Source organism: Podarcis pityusensis (assembly GCF_964106645.2).
Source record: "Podarcis pityusensis genome assembly, chromosome: 6".
In the NCBI taxonomy this organism is placed as follows: domain Eukaryota; kingdom Metazoa; phylum Chordata; class Lepidosauria; order Squamata; family Lacertidae; genus Podarcis; species Podarcis pityusensis.
The window spans coordinates 60,898,674-60,924,181 of NC_138030.1; the positions used below are offsets into that span (position 1 = coordinate 60,898,674).

At 41.2% G+C, this 25,508-nt stretch overlaps 1 protein-coding gene across 7 annotated transcripts in view; it reads left to right on the top strand.

Moving 5' to 3' along the window:
* PATJ (PATJ crumbs cell polarity complex component) overlaps positions 1-25,508 on the top strand; it is a 153,875-nt gene that overhangs the window by 92,092 nt on the left and 36,275 nt on the right. For 6 of the 7 annotated variants that reach the window (XM_081011732.1, XM_081011731.1, XM_081011729.1 and 3 more), the window contains 3 exons: positions 5,542-5,633; positions 17,595-17,667; positions 21,089-21,181. In XM_081011732.1, coding sequence (XP_080867858.1) covers positions 5,542-5,633; positions 17,595-17,667; positions 21,089-21,181 — 258 coding nt within the window. The remainder of the gene's footprint in view (positions 1-5,541; positions 5,634-17,594; positions 17,668-21,088; positions 21,182-25,508) is intronic. The other variant, XM_081011730.1, reaches the window with a different exon arrangement.

Here is a 25,508-nt window from a genome sequence, read left to right on the forward strand (position 1 = left end):
TTGCATGTACCCCATGAATAGGAAGTAAATAGTAGTTATAGTTGAAGAAGAAGATGATACAAGAACGTTATATCTCACAGTAATAATTTGTATTTTAATGCAGTATTTCCTACTTGGTGACTTCACAGCTTTGGCAAAATAAAAAAGGATGCCTGAGGAAATGTGAAAACAATCTAAACATTTGTCAGTGCCTAGGGATCCTCTAATTACATGCTTCTGACATAATGTGTAGATTTGTTTTGATGTAAAATATTGTTGCCTTTCTCTCTGCTGGAATGAAAAACTATTAAAAGTCTGTTTCACTCATGAAAATGTGACAGGCAAATTTGGCATCTCCTTCAATTCCTGTGATGTTTCATATTTCAACAGGATGAGATTCTCTCACTATAATGTTTAATCTCTGGACAGATATAACATTGTCTTCATACCCAGAACAGAGGAGATGACTGACCATTACTCACATGTACTTTTAAAATTAACTAAATAGAGTCAAATCTTAAAATTACTTATCCCCCAATATGAATTTTTTGCTAGTGGGGGGCAAAAAAAATGATCAGTTAGGTAAGGAGAAGACAGTTTGTAGCAGGGATTAATATGAGGCTCAGTTTGGGACCTATTTTACTGTGCAGTTAAAGCTGAGGCCTACAAAATAATAATAGAGAAGTGGAGGCTTAAATGTCTTCTCCTGACCATATTCCCCTGAAACTGAGGGTGAAGAGCTTCCATGTGAGAATCATTGTCTGTGGTAGGTACAAATTCCTCTCAGCTTATAAATGAATAAGTGTTTCATCTAGATCAGCAGTGAGCAACCTGTTGGACTCCATCTGCCCCAGGCAGCATGGTTAATTGTTAGGGATGATGGGAGTTGCAGATTCTCTGTCCCTGATCTAGTCAAAGGGTTGCATACTGTAAAGAAGATTCATTTATTATTATTAATTAGTATTCTTGGTTTAATTGAGGAACCCAAACGCCCAGGTCCATGTTGCTTAGATCTGTTTTCACACAATGAACCAGAAACTGGTGGCAGCACTGAATGAAGCCTACTAGAAAAGAATAAGAATTTACACTGGCATCAAATATCTCACACTACCTTAGGCTTTTTAAACCAATCAGTCATAAGAGAATAGGAATTCTGATTGATGAACCCAAAGGCGCATCTATTCAGATACTCATCAGGATGCTCATCAGCAGGAGACTGTATAGTTTTGAATTCCATCTGAACAATTCGGGAGCTTTGCCCTGCAATGCAGAGGGAAACCTAGTTGTTTGTTCAGTTTTTAGAACCTGAACCATTTTAGAATGATATCTCCTCTGCTGAAAGTGAGTAATAACAGAAAGATCTATCATATTGACCAAACACCTCATTCAGATTGAACTTGGGGTGCTGCTGGCCCTACATTATTGGAAATCCAGCATTTGTAATCCACTTTCAACACCAAACTTCCTGACATTTCAGCTGCTGTTGTGCATTTCTGTATCAGCTGGATTTTAATAGATAAGTTATCACCATGGTATAGGAACATGCTGAGTACAAATCATTTTGAGAAGGACTTTTTTTGACAAAGAGGATGAATATGTTCTGTTTGTAAGGAAGTAACTAGACAGGGTAATAAAAAAATGGAAAAATTATTTTGACCAACCTTCCATTTTTTTTAAAAAAAATAAAGCATACTGCTTTTAAATCCATTTAATTATATTTGGCTTATCTGTTGAGCTTGAATAATATTAATTTTTGCTGGCAGAACTGCTTGTTGTCTTTCAGCTGGAATGGTCACACTAATGAAATGTGATCAACTTAAAACATAGGTGTGCTGCATACTCTTGGAAAATAAAGACAAAGAAAACAATTGGGGGGGAATCTGTGGCCCTCTAGATGTTGTCCGGACCCCCAATTCCACAGCCAGCACGGCCAATTATCCGGGAAGGGAAGGGACCATAACTCAGTGGTAGAGCATCTCCTTTGCATTCAGAAGGCCCCAGGTGTAATCAGGTAAGGGTATCTGGTACTCTACCTGATACACTGGAGAGCCACTAGCAGGTAGGCAGTGTTGAGACAGGATGGACCAATGGTCCAGTTCAGCTTAAGGCAGCTTCCTATGTTCCTCTCAGAAGTCAATAAGTTTTCTTGAGTTCTCAGCCTAAATGGAGTGGGGGCTTTTTAAAAAAGGAAGAAGAAGAAAAACATCATTTTCCTTGGAGACAATTCTCCGGCCCAATCCCCTTCCACATCCTGACACATAGCTGTAATTTCCTCTACCTTAAATTTCACTCGTTAGTTTTCATTACCTTCTGTACCTCGTCCACCTTCTGCGAAATATTTATGATGTCACCCTCCCACCACTAAGAAATTGCTGCCTGTTAAGGCTTTCCTTGTGTTAAATGTTATTTTAGGCTTTGTTAATAATTTAGCCACTCTAGTTCCCTAGCTGGTAGTTCCATTTATTTATCTTACTCTCCCTTGAGCTTTGCTCTTCCTCCGTGACCTCCCTCCCGTTTATCTGTGTTTCTCGTAATGAGCCTAGAGCAGCAGATTTTGTCATTACAGTAAGTCATGGTTCTTTCCTATCCCTACATTGAAGCCTGTAAGGAAAACTATGCAATTGGAGGATTTATTAGTTTGTGGGAAGGGGAGAGAAGCCACAGGTTGGGTTTGTGTTTATGATTTATAAAGTTACAGTTAAAAATCAGTAGATTTGCTTATTATTACTATGCTTATATCCCATCTATCCTCCAAGGAGCTATAGTGATATACAGTTTTCTTCTGTATTATCTTCACAAAAGCCCAGTGAGGTAGGAAAGGCTGAGAGACAGTGACTGGCCCAAGAATAACTTGGTAAACTTCATGGCTGAGTGGGGATTTGAACCGAGGTCTTTCAGGTCCCAGCCCGGCAGTCTAACCAATAACCCACACTGGTTGCATTCTACAAGCATAGATCTATACTTATGGTTGTTACTGGAAATGTCCGCACCCTGAAATCCAACACTGAGGCACTCAACAGCTGTGTCGAGTTGCCAACTTATGACTGTCCAGTAGTGTCAGCTCAGAGCAGCTGTTAGAGCTTGAGTAGACTGAGCACTGGTATGATCTAGCAGGTAGGTGTTACCTTGCTGTTCATGGGATATTCATGGCATGGCATGGTAGATGGTATCTAACATAATTTGCAAAATGGACTGTAATACACAACTGGGAGCTTAGCAATTTGTGATGATGCATTCCAGCTGTTAACAATTGGAGAAAAACAGTTAAGTTGCTTAAATGCACAAGTTTTGTAAGGGAAAGCTCAATCTTGCTTCATTTGCAGGGCTGCCTTCTTCACATGGAGACAGACTTCTGTGACAATAGGCAGATGGAGGTTAGCACTGCCTGTTTTCGCCCTTCATGCATTTTTGCACAATATCTTACTAAAATGCAGTTGTGCTTTAAAAAGACTCCTGTAGAATACTGATCTGTGCTTCTGAAAGGGAAAAAGAGTAATGTAAAGTAAAAGTCTGATATGGTTTGACACTGTAATAGGTTCACAGGAAATGGGATTTCTACTGCCTCAATTCTACAGTGTGTGCAGTTTTTATCTCTCTTTCATTCTGTAGCTTTGTTTGAAGTGGTAGACAATGCAAACTATGTTAATGCAACTGAACTTAACTCCCAAGGTTGTTGTGGCATAATTATTACAATTGATAACCATCCTTGCCCACATGGGTAGCTAATGCCAGACTAAAAATGCAGAATGAGAATCTAAAATACATAATAAAATGAAAACAAACCAATAAGTTTCCTCCCATAAACACGTTTAACATTTAGAATGTTTTTGGTCAAAGGCCTGGTTGAAGAGAAATTTTTTTGCCTGGCACCTAAAGATATATAATTAAGGCACCAGGTGAGCCTCCCTGGGGAGAGCATTCCACAAATGAGGAGCTACTGCAGAAAAGGCCCATGTTGCTACCCTTAGACCTCTCATGGAGGAGGCATGATCACAGGATCCAGGTCAGTTCATATGGGTAGGGTTGGTCCTTGAGGTATTTTGGTTCTGAACCGTTTAAGGCTTTATAGGTCAAAACCATCACTTCGTTGGGTTCAGAAACTAGTTGTCAGCCAGTGCTTCTTTCATCTGCTTTGGTGATCACTCGTAGTGGAGTAAGATTGTCTTCCGTGAACACGGTCTTAAAAGTGTGTCCGTAGGTGATTGTGAAGGCCAATTCTGGATCCACACGTCCTTCCACAGTGGGGACATAGGTTTCTGGGTGGGAGTTGATCATGGTGAGGGTTTGCCTCGCCATGCCTTCCTCTTAGATCATTTCTCCCTTTTGCCCTGAGTTCGAGCATCTTCAACGTCCATGACACCTTTGGTATAGGCTGTTCTCCAGTTGGAGCGCTCACAGGCCAGTGTTTCCCAATTGTCAGTGTTTATACTACATTTTAAAAGATATGCCTTGAGAGAGTCTTTAAACCTCTTTTGTTGACCACCAGCATTACGCTTTCCATTTTTAAGCTCAGAATAGAGTAGTTGCTTTGGAAGACAATAATCAGACATCCGAACAACATGACGAGTCCAACGAAGTTGATGTAGAAGAATCATTGCTTTGACACTGGTGATCTTTGCTTCTTCCAGTACACTGGTATTAGTTCACCTGTCTTCTCAAGTGATGTGTAAATTTTTTCGGAGACACCATTGATGGAATCTTTTGAGGAGTTGGAGATGGTGTTTATAAGTGATCCATGTTTCAAAAGTGAACAGTAAGGTTGGTAGTGCCAGTGCAGTCAGGCTAGGAGCAGTATAATATGTTCAAACCATCTTGCCCCAGTGTGCAGCTTGGCCACCAAATTCTGCATCAGCTGAAGTTTCTGAACCATCTTCAGAGCCAGCCCTACATATAACAAGTTGCAGTAATCTAACCTAGAGGTTACTAGAGCATAGACAGGAGTACTTAGGCTATTCTTGTCCAGATAGGGGCACAGCTGGGCCACCTGAGCCTCAAGCTGACAGCAAAGGATACAGAAGTACCCCCAAGCCACATACCCACTCCTCCAGAGGGAGTATAACCCCATTAAGAGCAGGCAACCTCCCATCCATCTGGTCTAGGGAACTGTCCACTAACAGTGTCTCAGTCTCTGGATTGAGCTTCAGTAGGACCAGAACCATTGTAAAATGATGCCACCCACCCATAACTCAGACAGCCGCTCCAGAAGGATTTCATGGTCAATGGTATCAAAAGCTGCTGAGAGATTGAGGAGAATAAGAGACACATTTCTCCTGGCCATCTCCCAACAGAGGTCAAAGCAATTTCTGTGCCAAAACCGGGCCTGAACCCTGTTGGAAATGGACCTAGAAAATCAGCTTCCTCCAAGAGCAATCAAGGGTAATCAAACAACAAAAACAGTCCCTCCTTCACTTTCTCCTTTCTTGCTATTGAAGATAAGCTTCATAAAAGAAGGTTAGGATGTTTCCTTCAGAGTTATTGATGGTGTAATAAAATTAGAAAACAATACTTAACCTTTTGTTACTGTTTAATTTGTAACTGTCTCAAATGTTCTTCATAAAACAGATAAATAACCAGATATTGTATGGAAGAAGTCACCAGAATGCTTCTGCAATCATTAAGACGGCACCATCAAAGGTCAAGCTGGTATTTATACGGTAAGAATGGCATAGTCATTAACTCTTGTGCTCATCATTAGTGGCCTGAACTTGGAGGAACCGCAAAATGAGAAAGATTCAGTATTCAAATGAAATTGAGGGCTGCTGAAGTGTGCTCCATTTGTCACAGAGTTCCCTTTCTTTCATTTTTCCCTATGATGTAACCTCTCATTCTGGTGGTGCCCTCATCTGAGACTACTGAAAACTGATATGTCAATGCCTTGAAATTAAATCACTTTCACATTTTAGCAAGTCATGGAAGACCAGTGTGATAGATTAGAACAGAGCATAAGGTGGTTTGGTAGAAGGCAATCCAAGTAAAACAGAGCAAGGTGTTCTTCTTCAGTTTTACGGAAGATCGGACAATATTAAACTAATTGGATATTGTGTCACTTCCTTGAACAATTCAGGATCCAAGTAGGAAGGGAAAACAACTAAATGAAAGCAGACTCTCGCCTTTTTCATATGTATTTCATGACTGCAAAAGCAGGAAATTCTTCCCAAATAAGCCAAGCCTGATTCAGAGGTGGTGAAGCTGTGGCTCTCCATATATCACTGGACTCCAACTTGAATCGTTCCTCACCTTTGACCACACTGGCTTGGGTTAATGGGAGTAGGAGCATGGCTATATCTGGACAGCTACAACTCCCTTATCCACTGGTTTATGCCATATGTCTGGCTTGCTGTGCAGAAGTAGAGAGATCCTGGAACTGGAAACGACATGAAAATACCCTGACACCGTGGGGGGAGGCGGAATTATCTAAACCTAAATCAGTACACAGTTGCTCCAGTTTGGAACAGAAATGGGGAACCTGCAGCCTTTTACCTAATTTCATGTGATTGGGGGGAGCCCAGGGGACAGAAGGTGGGTGGGAGAGGAGAAATGAGGTTGGGGGAGATGAAGAAGGTGGAAGGAGAATGGTAAAGCCCTCTGTGGTTAGTTCAGGCCTCTGGCAAGAACCAAAGTCCCTCCCTCAGCAGCCCATTGGACTAGAAAGAAGGGGGAGGGAGAAGTCAGGTGGAGACAGAAAAGGGGGAGGGGGACTCTGCCTACTGCAGCCATGTGGCCCCTGACTTTAGCCCTAAAGGGAATGCAGCATTCAAGAGAAAAAAGGCTCCCCACCCCTAGTCTGGAGACTCCTTGGATGAAATCCACGAGGCCAATTTGTGTGCATGTCATTTATATGCCTTTGTTGCCATATTTTGATTATTACATATATCCATTCAGTTAAAAGCAAGGCAATCACTGTACTCTAGCCAGCAGGTATAGTGTGTTCAAAAGAAGGTTTCCATTTCCATGGCCTCAGCTGAATGGGGAATTGTGTGCATAAACAGGTCCTGTGCAGGCGGCTAACCTTTCAAATCAGATAGTTGGGGTTGTACACATGGAGACCTTTCTGAAAGACCCCGCCAATCAGCTGTTCAAGGAGAGGCTCAGGGGGCTCATTTTTTAATGGATCCCTCCTGTTTCTCTTTCCTTGCCAAGAATCCGGCTGGTGGCATTTTAACCTTTTGAAAGAGCTCCTTACAGGTGGATCTGCTACTCTCATTTATGCAAGCTCAGTTGGGTTGGTGCATTAATGTCTATGCTGCTGGGTGGTCCCAGAAGTGATAAAAGAGCACAGGAGGCCATTGCCTAGCAACTGAATGACCAGGTTTGGTTTTTTAATTTGTGTATATTACACAAGCAGAAAGGAGGAAAGACAAGGTAGCATTGGCATGATACGAGAGAAAGCAGGTGCTAGAAGAGAAAGGCCTGCTGACCTTAGGAGTACATCTCTCTTTAGCTCTTGTCCTTGCCTTGCCTTGCCATTCCAGTCCCTGGGCAGTTCTTTAAAGCAAGGAAAGTAATTCAAGCTGGCAACAAACAGGAAAGCCAGCATTTCCTCATGGGCGGCCTGTCCTGTTTCCCCACCTGAGGCAAAATGGGAGATGCCCCTCCTGCCCCTCTGCCATGCCCAACTTCCACTGCTACCGTGTCCCAGCTCTCACTGTATTCGGTGGGAGCCAGGGTGCTCCTCATAGTGTTGCCACTCACTCAGCTTCTCCACCCAGGGGTGGGGAAGATGAGCAGCAACGCTGCATGCCAGAAGTTCTCTTGAACTTCCACTGCTTGAGGCAGGTGCTTCACCCCACTCCATGGGTTCTAGGGGTGAGGGATCTGAGGCCTGGTAGCCAAATGTGGCTCTCTAGGCCTCTATCTGGCCCTCTCCTCCACACAGGCCTCCTCCCCAAGCCACGCAAGGAATGTGTCCTTGCTTGTCTGGATGGAGAGGCGCATGTTTATAAACCTCTGACTTTTCAGTGGCTGTATAATCACTTGCCCTGTCTGCTTTTTTGTCAGCCATCAATAGCATGTGGCCCTCAGAAAGTTGCCCCCAAGGGGATGTGGCTTTTTGGCTGAAAAGGGTTTCCCCATCCCTGCTCTACAAGATTGGAATCCGGCTTAGTTACTAAACCCATGTTTTGCTTTTACTGCTACAATAAGCTTTGCTGACTGTGTGTTCAGTTCAGCTTTTAGCGTACTGCCTAATTAGATTTTAGACCTGTGGCTGGGACTATTGTTTTATTTGATCTTTTAAGAAGGCAGAGTGCCCAGCAGATTTTTAAGTGAAGAAAAAAGTATTTGTGACATGTTGGTTTGGATGTAATGATGCCCTGGTGCAAGTGAAAGATGCTTGTGTTTGTGTGGAAATGGAGAAGGAGAGAGAAGACCAGGAGGTCTCCATTTTCTATCAATTTTTGAAAGTGCTAAACCCTGTGTTGAATTAAACACTATTCTGAAGGGTCTCACTGACCCTCAGGAGAGGTTTTCCAGGAAGATGAGGGAATGCAATTAGACAGGAAAGTCCATTCTGCTATGTGAGAACACCACTAGCAATTCTTAGGATCCATGTTATTATTATTTGGCCTTTGCTGATAGTGTGACTGGGGAACAAATGGCAAACTGGTTGGTTGGTTCACTGCAAGGAAGACCATTTGAGGACTTCATCACTTTGGCTGGTAGCAAAACAGCTCACATTGCAGATGGGATGCCTCATCTGTGGAATGCAAATAGGTCGGCTGCCACAGGGTAAAGGTAGGCAGCGGACAAGCCTGATAGACGTGAAAAGCATTTTTTGAAGCATAGTTTTGTATATTATCTGGCATGACATTTTAAAAGAGACTGGGGAAAGAAATTAGACTATACATGAGAGGCATGGGAATATGGTGAATGGAGAAGGAACTGAGAGGTGAAATATTGTAGGATGTATAGAGGACTTAAGTTCGCTAGGAACACCAGCCAACCAAACAAACAATTAAGCATGTCCTTTAATCTCTCCCAGACCTTACCTTTGGCTGATCTATATCACCGCAGGCATGAACTTACTAAAAGGCTTCACTTTACTCTGCCCTTATCACATCTGTAAGGCAGGGATATTAATATTGGCTTAGCTTACAGTGTTGATGTAAACACCATTGGGACAATTTTGTGAGGAGGCTATTGCTGTATGTAAAAAAACAACACTTTTTTAAAGCAAGCTTTGGTGTCCTGTGGCAACTAACTACAGAATTAACATGGAAATGTGTTTCCCAGTTTTAGGATTTGAAGACTATCACTTGTTCAGATTCTCTCTTCTTAGTTGGATATTATGGAATGGTTTCCCCCTCAAGGTAAACAGATTTAGTTTGGCTGTGGCATGTGCCAGTGACTGTTAAAATCTGTTGCCTATGCAGTTAACATTATGGTTTTCTATTACATGTTCAGCCATTTATCAGATTTTGCAGTACAGTATTCTGAAAGCCATCATGCACCAGCTATTTCTGTAGATGCATGTCAATTTTTAATGCGTATTTTATACGTTTCACGCTGGTTTGTAGCCAGAGCAGTAGCCTCATCCCCATCTCAGAATTGTGTTCATCTATACTGGTGATCAAGAGTGAAAATGAAACCACCTCCATCCTTGGTTTCTTGTGTAGTATAGTTCAGGGGGAAATTGACGTCCGGGGGAGGAGGGTTCCTTTTCTTTTTGGCATTTTTGTAAAAAATAAAAAAATAAAAAAAGCTGAACAATTTTGGAGGTTTCCTAAAAAACACAACACTTTTGAGGTTTCCTGGTTTTTGAAATATGGCAACCCTATGAATACTGAAGTTTGATTCTGGTACCCACTATTTGTTACTGACCCTGCTTTCTAAGAAATATAAGCAGTGACTAAATCTATGCTCCATATACTTTGTAAGTGAAAATCAACCTTAGAGTCACTGTGTCTGGATCTTAAAGTCTCAGTAAGTTTGACCATATGTGACTATGGTTGAAGAGTAGACATAGTAAAATGAAAAATTAGTTGTTATCCTTGGCAGTGCAAGGCAACCAGAGGAGAGATTAATGATCTTGCTTTCAGCCTCTTACTTTTCTCAGTTACTGAAATTAAATGTCGTGTACAGCAACTCACTCTTCATTACTTAATTGCATTTGAAAATGTGTCTGGGAAAAGCTGCTCAGACAGTAGAAAAATCATATATGAAACTGGATCCAACTGGGGTTGGCGATTGCCCTGCTCTGCAAAAAGATTGGATTGGTTTATTTAAATAAATATAAAATGGGGCCAATGATAAAGAATGGTTAGTTTTGCATAGGAATTGTGGTTCTCTCTTCCCCCCTTCCAATTATTTAGACAAGAGTATAACAGATATACAGTATAGCAGGGACGCAGGTGGCGCTGTGGGTAAAACCTCAGCGCCTAGGACTTGCCGATCACATGGTCGGCGGTTCGAATCCCCGCGGCGGGGTGCGCTCCCGTCTTTCGGTCCCAGCGCCTGCCAACCTAGCAGTTCGAAAGCACCCCCGGGTGCAAGTAGATAAATAGGGACCGCTTACCAGCGGGAAGGTAAACGGCGTTCCGTGTGCTGCGCTGGCTCGCCAGATGCAGCTTGTCACGCTGGCCACGTGACCCGGAAGTGTCTGCGGACAGCACTGGCTCTCGGCCTATAGAGTGAGATGAGCTCCCAACCCTAGAGTCTGGCAAGACTGGCCCGTATGGGCAGGGGTACCTTTACCTTTATAACAGATACTTGAATTTTTTCTGGGGGTATGTGTACCCCCAGAAAAAAGCACCATATAATATTAACATAATATATCATAAGATCAACATAAGATCATAATATCAACATAAACATTAAATTTAAAAATAAACTGGGTTAAGAACAGAACAGAAAATATCTTAAAACCATGAGTAGTGGAATCAAACCTTTATATATCAGAAGGTATGGGGGGGTGGACTTTTGTCCTACTTGCCTTAAAAGTAAAGCAGTTCATAAAGTGTTATGAATTAGATCTCTTAAGAACCCCTCTCACTACTGATGGTGTAACTCAGGAAGTTTTAGGAAAGGAAGGAGGCAGCAGCAGCAGTGGCTAGGGTCATGGCAGGGGGATTTCAGTTTTCTCCCTGACTCAGGAAGGGCATTCCAGCAGCTTTGGGGTTTTAGCTGCTCTGGAAAGAGAGAGTGAATCTCCACGTTGGAGCCACATGTATTCTCAGCTTGATTAAATCAGCACTATAAAAATTGATAATAGTCACTTGAGTTCAGGTTGCCTCTACCATTATAAATTTCATGTGCGAAAAGTACTTTTTGTGAATGATAGGTCTGAAGGAGGCGTAAGGACCATTGTGTGTGGTCATTTGTTCCATTCTGTATACCTGTGTGTATTAAAATGGTGTGTACATAGTTGGCCCCAAGTTTTTTTGTGTTTTTTGTTTTGTTTTGTAAACCACAAAACTCTGATCTTAAAAGAAACTCTTTTCCTAATGTCTTCGGTACCTTAAGCTTATTAAAGCATGGGATTGCTACTCTTCCTTGTTTTGCTTGTTTAGCTAGATGAAGTATCTATCTATTTAACACTATATTTTGTTGGAGTATTTTTTTAAAAAATCCTTGCTATTTTATGTATCTTATTTTGAGGAAGGGAGGCTTTTCCCATTATGAATATATCTTTCTCAGTTTTAATGATAAGGGTGCAACTTGGTTAATGTTTTGGAAATATAGAAGGGATAAAATATATGGAGCCCAGTTGTTTGTTGTGTGTGTGTGTTATTCCTTCTATCTTTCAAATTACATAACATGTAAGAAATAAGGAGGGGAAAATACAGTTGGAATTAAACATACAGAGAAAAAAGGAGATGTAAATTGTGGTTATTGCATTCATAATCTTCAAGAATAATTATTAATATTGGAGGGTAATAACATTTATTTCCTGCTCCCCCTTGTGTTAAGAGGTATTGTCCTCAGGGTCTTGTGATACTCTCATTTTCAAGCTGGAACCTTGGTGGGGGGTTTTAAGTAGCTACAGCTACAGGACAGGTTGTTCTTGAATAGCAGCAGTGCTTGCTTATGACGTTCTTCAATATCTCTGCAAAGGCTTGTAGCTATGACAGGAATGTACCAAAGTCTCGTCGTTCTACTTTTAAGCAAAGGTTCTGTTTACTGCTGCTTGCTTCATCGGCACCCAGTGCATAAGCTTATAACCCCTTGAAGTGATAACGCAGTTTCTTCAGTGAATGCTTTGAGATCTGTGGCAACCTAGTCTAACAGAGACATTGTGCATTTGCCCGTGTTACCTCATGTATTTTTCAATCTGCAACAGATTGGAACTAATTTGCATCCTCTATAGCGCATCAGTGTGCTACCAGATCTTTGTGAAAAGGGCTATCTAAACCGTAATTTGGTGTCGGACTGCAACGTGGCATAAGCTTGACTTAATAGTAGATTCTCAAAGTATTCTTAAAAGTGGAAAGTACCCGTATGAAGTCAGGTAGGCAGCAAACCTCAACTGATCTGGGGCTGTGTAAGTGATATGGAAAGCTCAATTTCAGGTTCTGCTTCAGAGGATGACGAGATAGTTGGTCTCGGGGTCCTGGAAAATGCCCAGAGTGCCTGCTGCTCTATTGCTGCTACTATGTTCCCTTTGTCCAGCGTATCCAATATATGATCAGATTTAGCCTAAAGCATTTCTAGGTTTGCATGTCCTGATTCTCCGAGGTTAGGGGGACCCACTGAGGGGGCCTTGCCTGAGAGCCCCAAAATCCTGGAGTCAGCCCTGGTAAGTGTCACTGATAGCTGACTGCTTGGCTCCTTCCAGTTGATTGTTGGAAGCGACTGACAACTCTGTAGTCTTCCCCATCCCATGTCAGCATAAATTACTAGGTTTTCCAGTGTATATTATAATGGAGCAGCTTAAAAATACTTTCAGAGGAGCAGCAGCCAAAGGTTGATTGGGATCTGCTAGTAGATTTGCTGTAGATAAGTAAGTAGATAAGTTTTAATAATAGTTCTTTAATAATAGTAGCAACAAAACACAACAACTTTTGTTTTGTGTGGTGGAGTCTCCTTCTTTGGAGGTCTTTAAGCAGAGGCTTGACAACCATATGTCAGGAGTGCTCTGATGGTGTTTCCTGCTTGGCAGGGGGTTGGACTCGATGGCCCTTGTGGTCTCTTCCAACTCTATGATTCTATGATTCTATGATTTAACAGCTGTTAAAATGTAACTTTGAAAAATGTGACATGAATTGATAAATTCCAAGACAATACGTGGAAATCTTAGGATTTAAATAATAACAAACCAAATATTGTAGATAATTAACAATGTATTCCTTATACAGATACGTATGGTCTAAAATACTGAACCACAGGGTATAATAATAGCTGGCACTTGTGATGATAAAGTAGGCAAATGAGATACAGTTAAATTTGAGAATATAGGCACTTGGATGCAGAGATCTGTAAAGCAGAGCTCCAGCAATAGATGGAAGGGGTTAGGGGAGAAGTGATTTTCGCAAGATGTCCCTTTTCCCTGCAGTCTGCTGTGGCCTTGAAAAATCTGCTCTGGAGAATTGACATACTCTCTACAACAGTGCAGGATGTGACCTGGGGACTGAGAGGATGAAGAGGAATTAGTAAAAAGTGCCTCCACCATCCCTTCTGTCGGCAGAAGCCTCTACCAGAAAGTTCCTAGTCACTTCTGCAAATCCAGTTCGAATTTTAGTTTCTCCTATTTTCTGCTCTGTGGCAGGCCATCTGCTTTGTTTGCAGAAGATTTCTGGGTCCTATCACTGCCATTTTCAGGTAGGGCTGAAATTTACCGTCTGAAATCCTTGAGAGCTGCTGTCAATCAATGTAGATAATACTGAGGTAAATAGAACAATGGTCTGACTTTGTATAAGGCAGCTTCCTGTGTTCCTGTACTTCTGAAATAAACCCTATGTATTCCATTGTATTATGATCCTTTAGCTGATATGCATATTCACACACTTTTCCCAGCATATTTCTTTAAATGAATTAAAACCTGGGACTTTTTGATGGGGGCTTTTCACACTTCCACCTGGAGATAAATTATATCATTTGGTGTCCGTGATCATCATTTTACACATGGGAGTCACAAACTGATTATGAACTTGAGAAACGTGCATGTGGAAATTCACCTTTTTTTACTATAGTACTACTGGGAATTGAAAGGCTGTGGCAGATGGTTGCGTTTGTGCTGTGTTTTTTATTGTCATGCAGTGTAATTCCAACATTGTGTTTAGGACCCCTCACTGGCCTGCTTTAACGTGAAAGCGAGGTTGCCATTACTTTCCATTGTAAAATAAATATATTCTGTTTTACAGATGGTAGTACAAAAGTCCATTTATTTTCTGTGGTGCCGTTTAAAACACGCCATTACTTTTGAAGCAACCTCCTTTGAAGCAGGACTAAAGTTGTGTTGAATATGTACGGTCACAGCAGGAATAGATTATGTGCGGCAACCTCTTTTCACCTAGTTTTCTTTCTTTCTTTTTCTCTTACCTCAGAGAGAGTTGCTTTATATGAATAAAAATTACCATCTCTAAAATTGCCTGTGCAGATTTAATGGTGATGAGGAAAGGCAGGTGGCAGAGGTGTGCTTAAAAATTGCTCAAAACAATGTCAAGGATCCAAAGGGCACTTGAGGGTGGAGTTACTATGCATCATGCCCTACACAGGACTTCTTTTGGAAATGGCAACCCTGCATTGCATTGTCACATCGTGCGTTTCTCTGTACTCAGTATCATTACTTTCAGGCCTGGGGAAACAACTTGTGTAAGCCTTCCTAAACATTACTGTGCAAAGGTGCTGCTCTGATATCTGGTTTCCCCCTGAGGCACAAGCTTTTCCAACAACTCCCCAGCCTTTAAACTGCAGCTCTTCACACTCCTTCCCTAAGATTAGGAGAGGCTGGGGAAAGGGAATAGATTTGCTGTATGTGCAGAACTCGCCACAAAGCCGCCTTGCTGCCTAAATCAAAAGAGAGGACTTTTATAGAATGTCTGAAGTTGTTTCACTGCTTACAGATCTCCTCATTAGAGGCTGCATCAAGTGCTGTGGATGCTTTATGCTGATTTCCTTGTTACTTGTGCTGATTAGCTGTTTTATATATTTTTTTCAAAAAAAAAAATTAAACCCAACAACTGGCAGAACCTAAATTGGCACCAGACAGAAATTACCAGGGGTTATGGAGCTTTTAGATATGCTGATTAATTCTCATCAGCAGGAGCTACATCATAATTGGTTTGTATGCTTGGGAAAACAAAAGGAGCTAGAAAATTGCTGTTTAACATGCTGCACTGTTTTAAAGGGAGGTTCTTGGAAATGTAAAGTACAGCTGAGTATCATTTATCTGTAAGAATATTCTGTGCACTTCTGTATGCGTTGTTCAAATACTGTCATTTCTGGCTGTCCAGCCCATTCTAAACAAGAATATGAGAGGTTTAAAGTAGAATATTGATGGCCTTAATCAGAAACTGTTTCTATCAACTATATTAGTACATCACTACAATGCTTCCCCCCCCCAAAAAAAATGTTTAGGGATACTCTCATTTTCCGAATCATATTGAAATACTGCCCCTCATGAGATTCACAAAATGTCTTGGGGTATGTGTACCTCTGCGTCCCGTCCCCCCCGAAAAAAGGCACTGCATCACTAGTTATTTGAAGAAAATGCATCAGTCCTTGTTAGGCCACTTGCGGGGGCTTAACATGGCAATCCAGTGTGGTATAGTGGTTAAAGTATCAGACTAGGACGTGGGAGACCAAGGTTCAAATCCCTCACTCAGTCAGGCAACCTTGGGCCCATCACAGTCTCTCAGCCTAACTGAGCTTGCAGGCTTGTTGTGAGGATGAAATGGAGAGCGGAGAACTATGTACCCCACCTTGAGTTCCTTCGAGGAAAGATGAGATATAAATGTAGCACCAGCCGTAGTAATCCTTTTAATTTACAAAGTTTTATACTTCATTTAAAATATTTTTATATGTTCTTCATTACAAATACAAATCCAGAGGGGCTTACAAATTAAAACAAATCCAGATGCATCATACTAGTACCATAAACAATGTGGATAGTTACAACCAGTCAAATAAAAAAATATATCAGTGCTGGTACTTTAGGCCGCCAAAAACTTGGCCGAATACCCATGTCTTCAGCAAGAATCGAAAGGTTAAAGAGTAGGCCTCATCCATATCTCAGAGGGCAAGGCGTTCCAAACTAGGTGCCACCACTGAGAAGGCTTTCTTCCCGTGTTGCCATATAGCTCAGCTAAGAAGGGTTCCCCAGATCTTAACAAGCAGGCAGGTATACACAGGATAAGGAATTCTCCCAGGTGTCTATTCCCCAGATTGTATCGGGTTTTGTAAGTCAATAGGAGTACCTTGAAGTGGTAACATAGAGAGAGTCTGTATATTTCTTTCAGAATTGGTATTGCGTATTTGTGACAGGACACCCCAGATAAAAGTGTAGCCACCAAAAGTGAAGCTTTCTTCAAGAACAGCCTCACACGAAGCGCCTCTAGTCTTGAGGTCTCTTGTTTCACTGTGAGCTTCTGAATGCCAGTTGGTGGGAATCACAAGCTGGGTGCCTGCTGTTGACCTCAGCTCCTGCTTTTTGACTTCCCATAGGCATCTGGTTGGGCATGAAGAGCCATGGGCCTGGTCCAGCAGGCTCTTCTTGTGTTCTTATGTACTTTGGCAAGGCCAAATGTGGTAAAAGTCACTTCTTGCTGCAAAGGTCACTTGAGCCTCCAGTGATAATGGCTCTGATGGCACTCCCAGGTCACATGCCAGTTCTTTCAGCGAGAGTGCAACCTGTCCAGAACAGAAAACCTCCCCAATTTCCAGACCTATACCTTATCAGGATTTATATTCAACTTATTGGCCCCCCTTTGACCCACCTCTGTATCTAATCACCAGTCCAAGACCTGCACAGCCTCGACTGGCTCAGTTGTACAAAGAAAGATAGTTGGGTATCATCAGCATACTGATCACACCTCTCTCCAAACCCTCCAATGTGCACTTCCAGCGGCTGCAAATAGATGTTGATATAAAAAATTACCATACAAAAAATTGATGGGAGCATAGCGTTCTATGTAAACGTTACAGGAGAGAGCAGTATTGAAAGCACGGTTGGAAATAGCCATTGGCAGGAAACATAAGCAGGAAATTGATGTGCCTCTAGGTAGGCCTCTTAAAACAGTATGCTGGCCAGCCCCACTAAGCAATAGCCCTAATCATACTATAAGTGGTGCTGGGTTATTTGCATGCAATTTAAAATATGGAAGCTTTCCAAATTACAGTGCATTTCCAATGTGGTTCTTAGTGCTAAACTTCTTTCCCCCTTGTTTTAAGCAAAATAAAGAGACAGATGCATTATTTGGTCAGTATCTAAATGCCTTACATTTTTACAGGGCTGTGTATTTTATTGTGTTGAAGGTGCATTTTTCTTGCTCTTGCTAAACGGATCTGGATCTGGTCAGTGCATAGTTGGGAGCCCACCTTGAAATTCTATGTATACCACCTTAAAGGAGGATTATAAATGCAAGAGATAACTAAAATAACCAATAAGAGAAAATGAAGATGTTTTTGCAGTTTGTCTAATGTATTGATTCCCTCTCTTCTCTCCTTTGCTCGCTTTTCAGCAATGATGATGCATTTAACCAGATGGCTGTTGCTCCTTTCCCATTACCCTCCAGCTCCCAGTCTTCCATTGAGGTAAGATACTTTCTGATTAGTGTTTCCTAAATGAAAGCAATTAATCATAATTAGCAGATTAATATAAACCATGGCATTCATCTAATTAAACTCTACAAAAAAACATTCAGAAGGCCAACAGAGCATGAATTTCCCTTCATAATGCAATAGCTGGCATGGTTCACTGTTGTGCACGTCTGTTTGCATTTTTTCAGTGATGCAAAATCAGCTCTATTTAAGTTTGAAACATTAAACACAGAGATGAACTATGCTGAAAACCTGATACCTGAAGCACTTTTCTCTCCCAAAACCAAGGACGGAGCACTCCAGTTCACATAGGGGCACCCTCAATGTTTTTTGGAGTGACATCCTTGGGTCTTGTTGATGTATATGTGTGTGTTTAAGAGCATAATGAGAATAAAGGGGCTCACTGTGTAGGTCAGCACAACCTCTTTATATGAAGTTCTGAGACAAATAGGCAGCAAATTCAAATGATACAGTATAGGTGTTGTGGACTCCAACCTTGTCCTCTCACAGCTGCATTCTGTAGAAGCTCCTCATAAACAATTGTCTTGTCCATCAGTACCACCTGGGCATTGAGTCTAGGAACACATACCTTCTGAGACCAACACTCCAGAAAGGGCCAAAGCCTCCATAACATTGTGCCTTCAGAAACTGTTCCAGCGAGGCAGCCCAGCAAGATACTATGGCTGATGATATCAAAAGCTACAGAAAGGTTCAGGAGAACTCACAGGGTTGCCCTCCCCCTGTTCACTCCCCTATGTAAGTTATCCATCAAGTTGACAGCCATATCTTTCCTAACTCAGTTGGAAGGCAGGCTAAAACAGATCCAAATAATAATGAGTTTCGTTCAAGACTGTCTGGAGTTAAAAGGCTGCTACTCTCTGCAATACCTTTCTCAAAAATTGTAAATTAGTCACCAGGCAAACACTTGAATCCAAACTCTACCCCAGCTCCAAATTAGGGTCTGATTATCACTTTTAATGGATCATGCCATCCATTAAAACAGGAACCTTCTATCACGTTGTTAGAGTCAACATGACATTGGAGATGGAGAAATATCAACAGTGGTATTCCCTTGCATGCCAGAGCATCAGGTAGAACTTTTCATCTTGTGCAGAATTGAGTGTGAATTTTCAAGGACAATGGAAAGAGTTTCACTTGTACTTATTCCTATCCAAACATAACAACTATTTTCAACAATAGAACATTCTTCTTCTGGGTTTAATGAATATTAACAATTCATGGATTCATGGAGTGGATTCAGAGGTAGACCTTGCATATGTCCATAGAAAATGCAGCTATTGCATGTGCCTACAAGTCCTCTAGGGACACGGGTGGCGCTGTGGGTTAAACCACTGAGCCTAGGGCTTGCCAATTAGAAGGTTGGCGGTTCGAATCCCTGCAATGGGGTGAGCTCCCGTTGCTTGCTTCCTGCGCCTGCCAACCTAGTAGTTCGAAAGCACGTCAAAGTGCAAGTAGATAAATAGGTACCACTCTGGCGGGAAGGTAAAACGGCGTTTCCGTGCGCTGCTCTGGTTCGCCAGAAGCGGCTTAGTCATGCTGGCCACATGACCCCGAAGCTGTACACCGGCTTCCTCGACCAGTAAAGCGAGATGAGCGCCGCAACCCCAGAGTCGTCTGCAACTGGACCTAACGGTCAGGGGTCCCTTTACCTTTTACCTTTACAAGCCCTCTGTCTCAAAATAGTGCCATCCACAGCACAATCCAGACAATCAAAAAGCCGGAAAATCCTATGTACATAGCAAATAATTCAAGAAAATGTGCCAGGCTACAAACTGCAGGTCACATTTCGACCTCTTCACACAACTACACCTGGTCTTATGCCAACTTCACATTTGAACCTCATTGAGTTGCCTTTGGGAAAACCACCATTTTGGAGAATGGCCAGTTTCTTCCAGCATCCACTGAAAACAAAACAGTATCTGACTCACAGAGAAAGTAGGTTTCTACAGTCAGGAAACCCTGGGATTGCTGCCAAACTTATTTGGAAGCCAGGCCAAAAAGATGGTGTATCTATATTGGTGAAATATCATAATATGGAATTCCAGAAGTTTGATAATGAGCATCTATTATGTTGCCTTTTGCTTTGACTTGCAAGCCCAATGATTATGCATGGCTACTTTATAAATAAGAGAAAAGATTTTCCTCCTTCACATTGGTCCATGCCCTCTTCAAATACCCTTGTTCTCATTTTTATTATAGAGAGTTGATTTTCTATCATAACCCAGGAGTAGTGTGTCAATTTCTGGATAATTAATGTTTCCCTGATTTTTTTTTTTTTTCTGAATTGATGTTCCCTGGTATTTAGTCAAATATTTCCTTCTATTATCCAGTTCTTCTGCTTTAGTTTCTTTGTGATTTCTCACTCTATAGCATTTCCCCCCCCCAACTTTGTGCCTCTTTTATACCCAAACAACATTATTCTGGTAATGACTTGGTGAAATATGTAATATTATGCAGTTGCATAGTTTAATCATGTTGCAGTACACCATCGGTTTTTAAAATGTTACTAAAGATGTGGGGTGTGCTGGTGTCCTGTGCCCTGTGTGTGTGCACAGTGAAGCAGAGCAGACTTCACAGGGATAACTCTAGAAAGTCTGGCTTTGAAGGCTATGGATACTTTCCAGTTAATTTGAATGGAAGATTTCATCTTCTGAAAACCTGTTATTTCTCATTTCTGTTATTTATAAGCTGCCTTTCATCCAAAATTGGTTCCCAAGGTAGTTTACAGAATTTTAAAAACTTACATATATTTAAAACCAACAATAAAACTTCAGGCAGAAAACTAAACCATAACAGCCAGTTAACCATTGCTGTTTTATTAAGAGTTTGTGAGTGTACAGAGTGTGGCTCATTTGATGCATGTTCAGGATCTGGGATTTATTAAACTTCCCGGGAATCTCAGCTTTCTTTCTTTCTTTCTTTCTTTCTTTCTTTCTTTCTTTCTTTCTTTCTTTCTATTGAGACACATTTCTAACTGTTGTGCTGGTGGACCAAAATCGGAAAATGTACGTGTGTTCTCTGCAAAGGAGTGAAAAACCCAAATACTCAGTGTTTTGTACCTTATTCTCTTCCTACTGCTGCTTTTTGGTTCCTAACCTCTATACAGCATGCTTTTTTGTGGGAAATGTGCCATCTAAGCCAAGGCTGGGATTGCAGTGAAGTGACAGAAAACAAGAGCAATCTGAATGGTCATATGAAAACAAGAGCGATCTGAATGGTCATTGTGTTTCCAGAGCCTTGTGAACCATAGCCCAGATGACCAGTTGGACACTGTTCGTGAAAGCAAGGCTGCTTTGTTGAGTCTCCCTCCAAATAAATATATTCTGTAGTTTTATTGTTAAAATTTTAAGTGAAATTCACATTCCTAAATTGAAAAACAAAACTTTTTCACCAGGACCACAGTACCACCGAATCTGCAAGTGGTGAAGAAGATACCAGTTGGGAATTTCTTACAAAAAGCTCAACGGATGATGTGTACACTAAACTAGTAAGCATGCGCTGCAAGAAATATTCAAATTTCTTTACAGAGTCAAGGTTCCAGTAGGAGGGGAAAAAACTCGAAAAGGAAAGAGAAGCAGGAAATGACATTGGTGCAGTTTTGCACACTGTACAGACTAGCCCCAAACAGCAGAGAAACTATAATTGAATTTTGGTGCCCTATATGTGTGTTAGAATTGAACCTTGGATTCTCATGTTGGAACGGGGCAAACAATCAAAACCATAATACTTTTGGTGAGTGTAAATTAGACAGAGAGGGTAAAATGATGTCAAGTTGGCACAGAACCATGCATGGCATTGAGGACCATAGCTGTTTAGAGATCTTGCTAAGTCCCTCTTTATTTCCACTCACCCAGATTTGTATTTTCAAATGTATAGCTATAACTTCTAGAGCTAAAAACTTGACATTTGAAAAAGTTAAGGAATTGTGAGATTCTCAAGATGATAAATTCTGTCTCTGAATTCAAATAATGAATTCTGCTCTTCTGAAACTCCCACCACACACCCCTCTGCTAATGAGATCTATTATAAAGTTCCTTATAATGGTTTGATAGTGCCATTTATTCCCTGCGGAGAATGTTAGAGAAGAGAGAGAGGCCTGTTGACTGGCCCTTCTGCATGTCCAATGCGGTAATCTTGAGAGGCTTTCCTTCAAGTGCTTCTGCCAGCTGAGGTGAAGTGGTTGGTTACCAGAGTGAGAACCTCCTCAGTGGTGGCACCCTATTTGTGGCATTCCCTGCCTGCTCAGAGAGGCCTGGCTGATGTCAGTATTGCTATCCTTTCAATGCCAGGCACTTGTGCACTCTCAGGCTTTTAAATGTACAGTGGTACCTCGGATTACATACGCTTCAGGTTACACACACTTCAGGTCACACACTCCGCTAACCCAGAAATAGTGCTTCAGGTTAAGAACTTTGCTTCAGGATGAGAACAGAAATCGTGCTCCAGCGGCACAGCAGCAGCAGGAGGCCCCATTAGCTAAAGTGGTGCTTCAGGTTAAGAACAGTTTCAGGTTAAGAACGAATTAAGTATTTAACCCAAGGTACCACTGTATTTGTCTTTTTAAGGTATTGTTGTTTATATTTTATTTATTCGCTTTATTATTTCATTTTTGTGAACTGCCCCAGAAAATTTGCTAAAGAGTAAAATACAAATATTTCAAATAAATGAATTCATCCACCTGGCAGTCAGGAAGAGTGGCACACATCTGTTCTCTGGTAGTACTCAGAAAAAACATTTTTACATGGATGCTTGAATGCCTCAGCTGTTCAGCATGCCAATATATTTCAACTGCTTTCTATGTCAAAGCAACTTAAGGCAACCCAATCATGCTAGGCATACAGTTATGGGTATTTTGTATTTATGATTTAAAATAATAGTATAAAATTCTTGAGATTTCAGGAAGCCTTTGTATGTCGGTGTTCTTTCATGTTTTTTTACAGCTATTTATATCCCATCTTTGAGGCTGCAAATCCTTTGACTGCTACTTATAAGTAACACCAATGTGTATTTTGAGAAGGGGAGGGGTGAGGAATGAGCAATATCACCATAGAGCAAATTATAAGGAGGATTCCTAGTAGGGCAGCTGGTGGTAGATGGCCTCATAAAGGAGGAAACAGTCTAGCCTGCAACAGGAACAGGTTCCTGATATTATCTCTGGCTGCCTCCCTTGCTTTTCCGGAATCCTTCCCACAGGGCAGTTGATAGTAGATGGCTCTGTGGGGGAAGGTGCCATCCAGCAGGAACTGCAGCATGCGTTTAATGTTGTCTTTGTCCCTCCCCACAGGCCGGTTTGTGCCAGTTGCCCACTTAGCTGGAGCAGCCTGTGGAGACTTCTTCACCTCTCTGTCAAGCTCTCTTCCCTTCTGACAGATTTTGATCCAAAGGGTTTAAGGCCACCCTCGAGCAGGACATTGGTTGCTTGCACTGTGGCACACAATGTATGAGAAACTGATTGACGTGTCAGTCTCTAAATACCTTGATGAGACTAAAAGGAGAATAAGTTGTAGAGAGTAGAGAGCAAGCCATTTCAGCACACCCCTGTTTTTAATTTGTCACAAACCCTTTTTGAGACTAGTAATAGGTCACTGTTGCAAGTCTTCAGCTACCTTCTACATACTAATGTTTTCTGCAAATGAAAGTAGTTAAAGTACAGCAAAATGCTTTGGATTTATTTCCTCAACATATCAAATATCCTAATATTCAATCTATAAAAGTACTCTTATAGAGCAGCTATAAACAATAATTAGACACAAAACAATTAAAATTATGGCGGCACAACTGACCATAGACTGGTAAAACTGGAGTTAAACTGATGCCTGGGAGACATCTATGTTTTAAAAGCTTTACCTGGCACAAGAAAAGGATGTCAAGCTGCTCACCACTCTGGGAAAAAAATCAAAATCCAGGGTGAAACAGCCCTCCCTCTGGTCTACATTTGTTTTACCTCTGACAGCAAAATGGGACTCCAGAAATGAGAGTTATGCTAATAGCTACAGTACAAATGCCTAGAAATTTACTATGTAGGCTGGTTTTTCTGTTTTCTTCCTCTGCGCACACCCTATTTTGCATTACTATTTGAATGTTGCCTTCTGAGTGGCTATATTCAGACATAATAATAAATTTTTAAAAATCAGTTCCCAATCTTGAACATTTTTGGCTTAATATGTTAGCCTTTTATCCATAATCATAATGGGAAAATATGATGGAATTAAGGATCACAAAGGTGGGCTTCAGGAAGCAGTAATTTATGTGAAGCTGGACTTTTCCATTGTTGGCTTGGGAAAGTAAAAGTTCCCTCCATGCTGGTGCAGCTTGGACTTTGCATAGGTGGGTAGTAGGAGCTCTATGCTCATAGGGGCTTGAAGAAGACAATAGAATGCTTGAGGAATTTGACTCTACAAAAACTTGATCTGATTTGCACCTCTCAGGTGTGCAGATCAGAATGAAAGTATTTTTTATGTCACCCTTTCCTGAATTTTATGAAACAGTTTTCAGCTGAAACACACACACACACACACTGATAACATTTTTTGATGCATTCATCACAAAGTGTTTTGATTGCATACATACTTAATTACAAATGTTGTGCAGTTGTTGTTTTAATTGCAGAGAAATGTGGAATAGGGATGGAATGGATTTGGGGCTGAACAGAAACAGATCAGAAATATAATGATCCATCTATCCCTAGCAGCTATTAGAAAAAGTCCCTTGCAGGCTTGGGGAACCTTATGGCCTTCCAGATGTTAGACTCCTATCAGCCAAGTCACCATAGCCAATTATCAGGGTTGATGGAAGTTGCCAAAGGTTTCTCCACCCTGGTCTGCTGCTAGTCTAAGGCATCTGTTCTTGGGTCCTTTAAATTTCAAGCGATCACCTTCAAAAGGACCCTGAACTTGTACATGCAGAGACAAATGCAACTGTGGCTTTCATTCACAGTGTATATGATACCAGAAGAAATGCTGTGTTATGTATTAAAAGTGACCCAATGAAATGTTTTGTTACATTTTGAAGGGTATGCCTTTGGTGCATTGCACAAGAGGCAAATGGAAGGTTCTCCCTTCCCAATAAACAAGTGATTTTAAACCTTCCGTGTTTACTTAACAGGGAAATAGCATGAGTGATAGCTCCAGTGTGGTTTTTAGATGTGTGTTCTTACTTTGCTTCACTGTATATACAGGGTAATCAAATGTTCTGTTCAGCAGGAGGCTTTTTCAACTTGATCACTATTAAGGCTGAAAGGTGGGTGTCCTTGAATCTGCCCTACTGTCAAGCATCAGCTGAAGTTGATGGCTTCAAAGGAGAGATTCATACTAATATTTCCCGATATTTCTGTGACAAATAAAATACTGATGAGCACACAAATCCAGTGGGGTGTTTCTGTTTTTATTTTTCAGCAGCATAATCTGTCTCTTTAAAATAAAATCATGTGTAATACAGTATTGGAGGACGCAGCTGGCAGTGTGTGGGAAACAAATGTTTGAAGGATGTTTTCCTTGTGGCATCTTTGCAGTATTTCAGCTCAACCATTCCTCATAATACTAAACATCAATTTTTACCTTATCTGCTTTGTCCCACTGTTATGATATTTTGTAAAAGCAGGTGAAAAATTGATGCTTTCGTTGGCAGGACTTTTGTTTGTATAAGCATACTGTATTCAAAGTCTGGAAGTTATGCTATGGTGTCTCACGTTGTGCTTCGAAAATGGGTGCAATTTGCTTATTTTGTGTAATAAGAAAAGCTTACTATACACAAGCTAGTACAAAATTACTATCCCTTGAACGTTGGAAGTCTACCTCAGCCTCTTTTAACGTCTG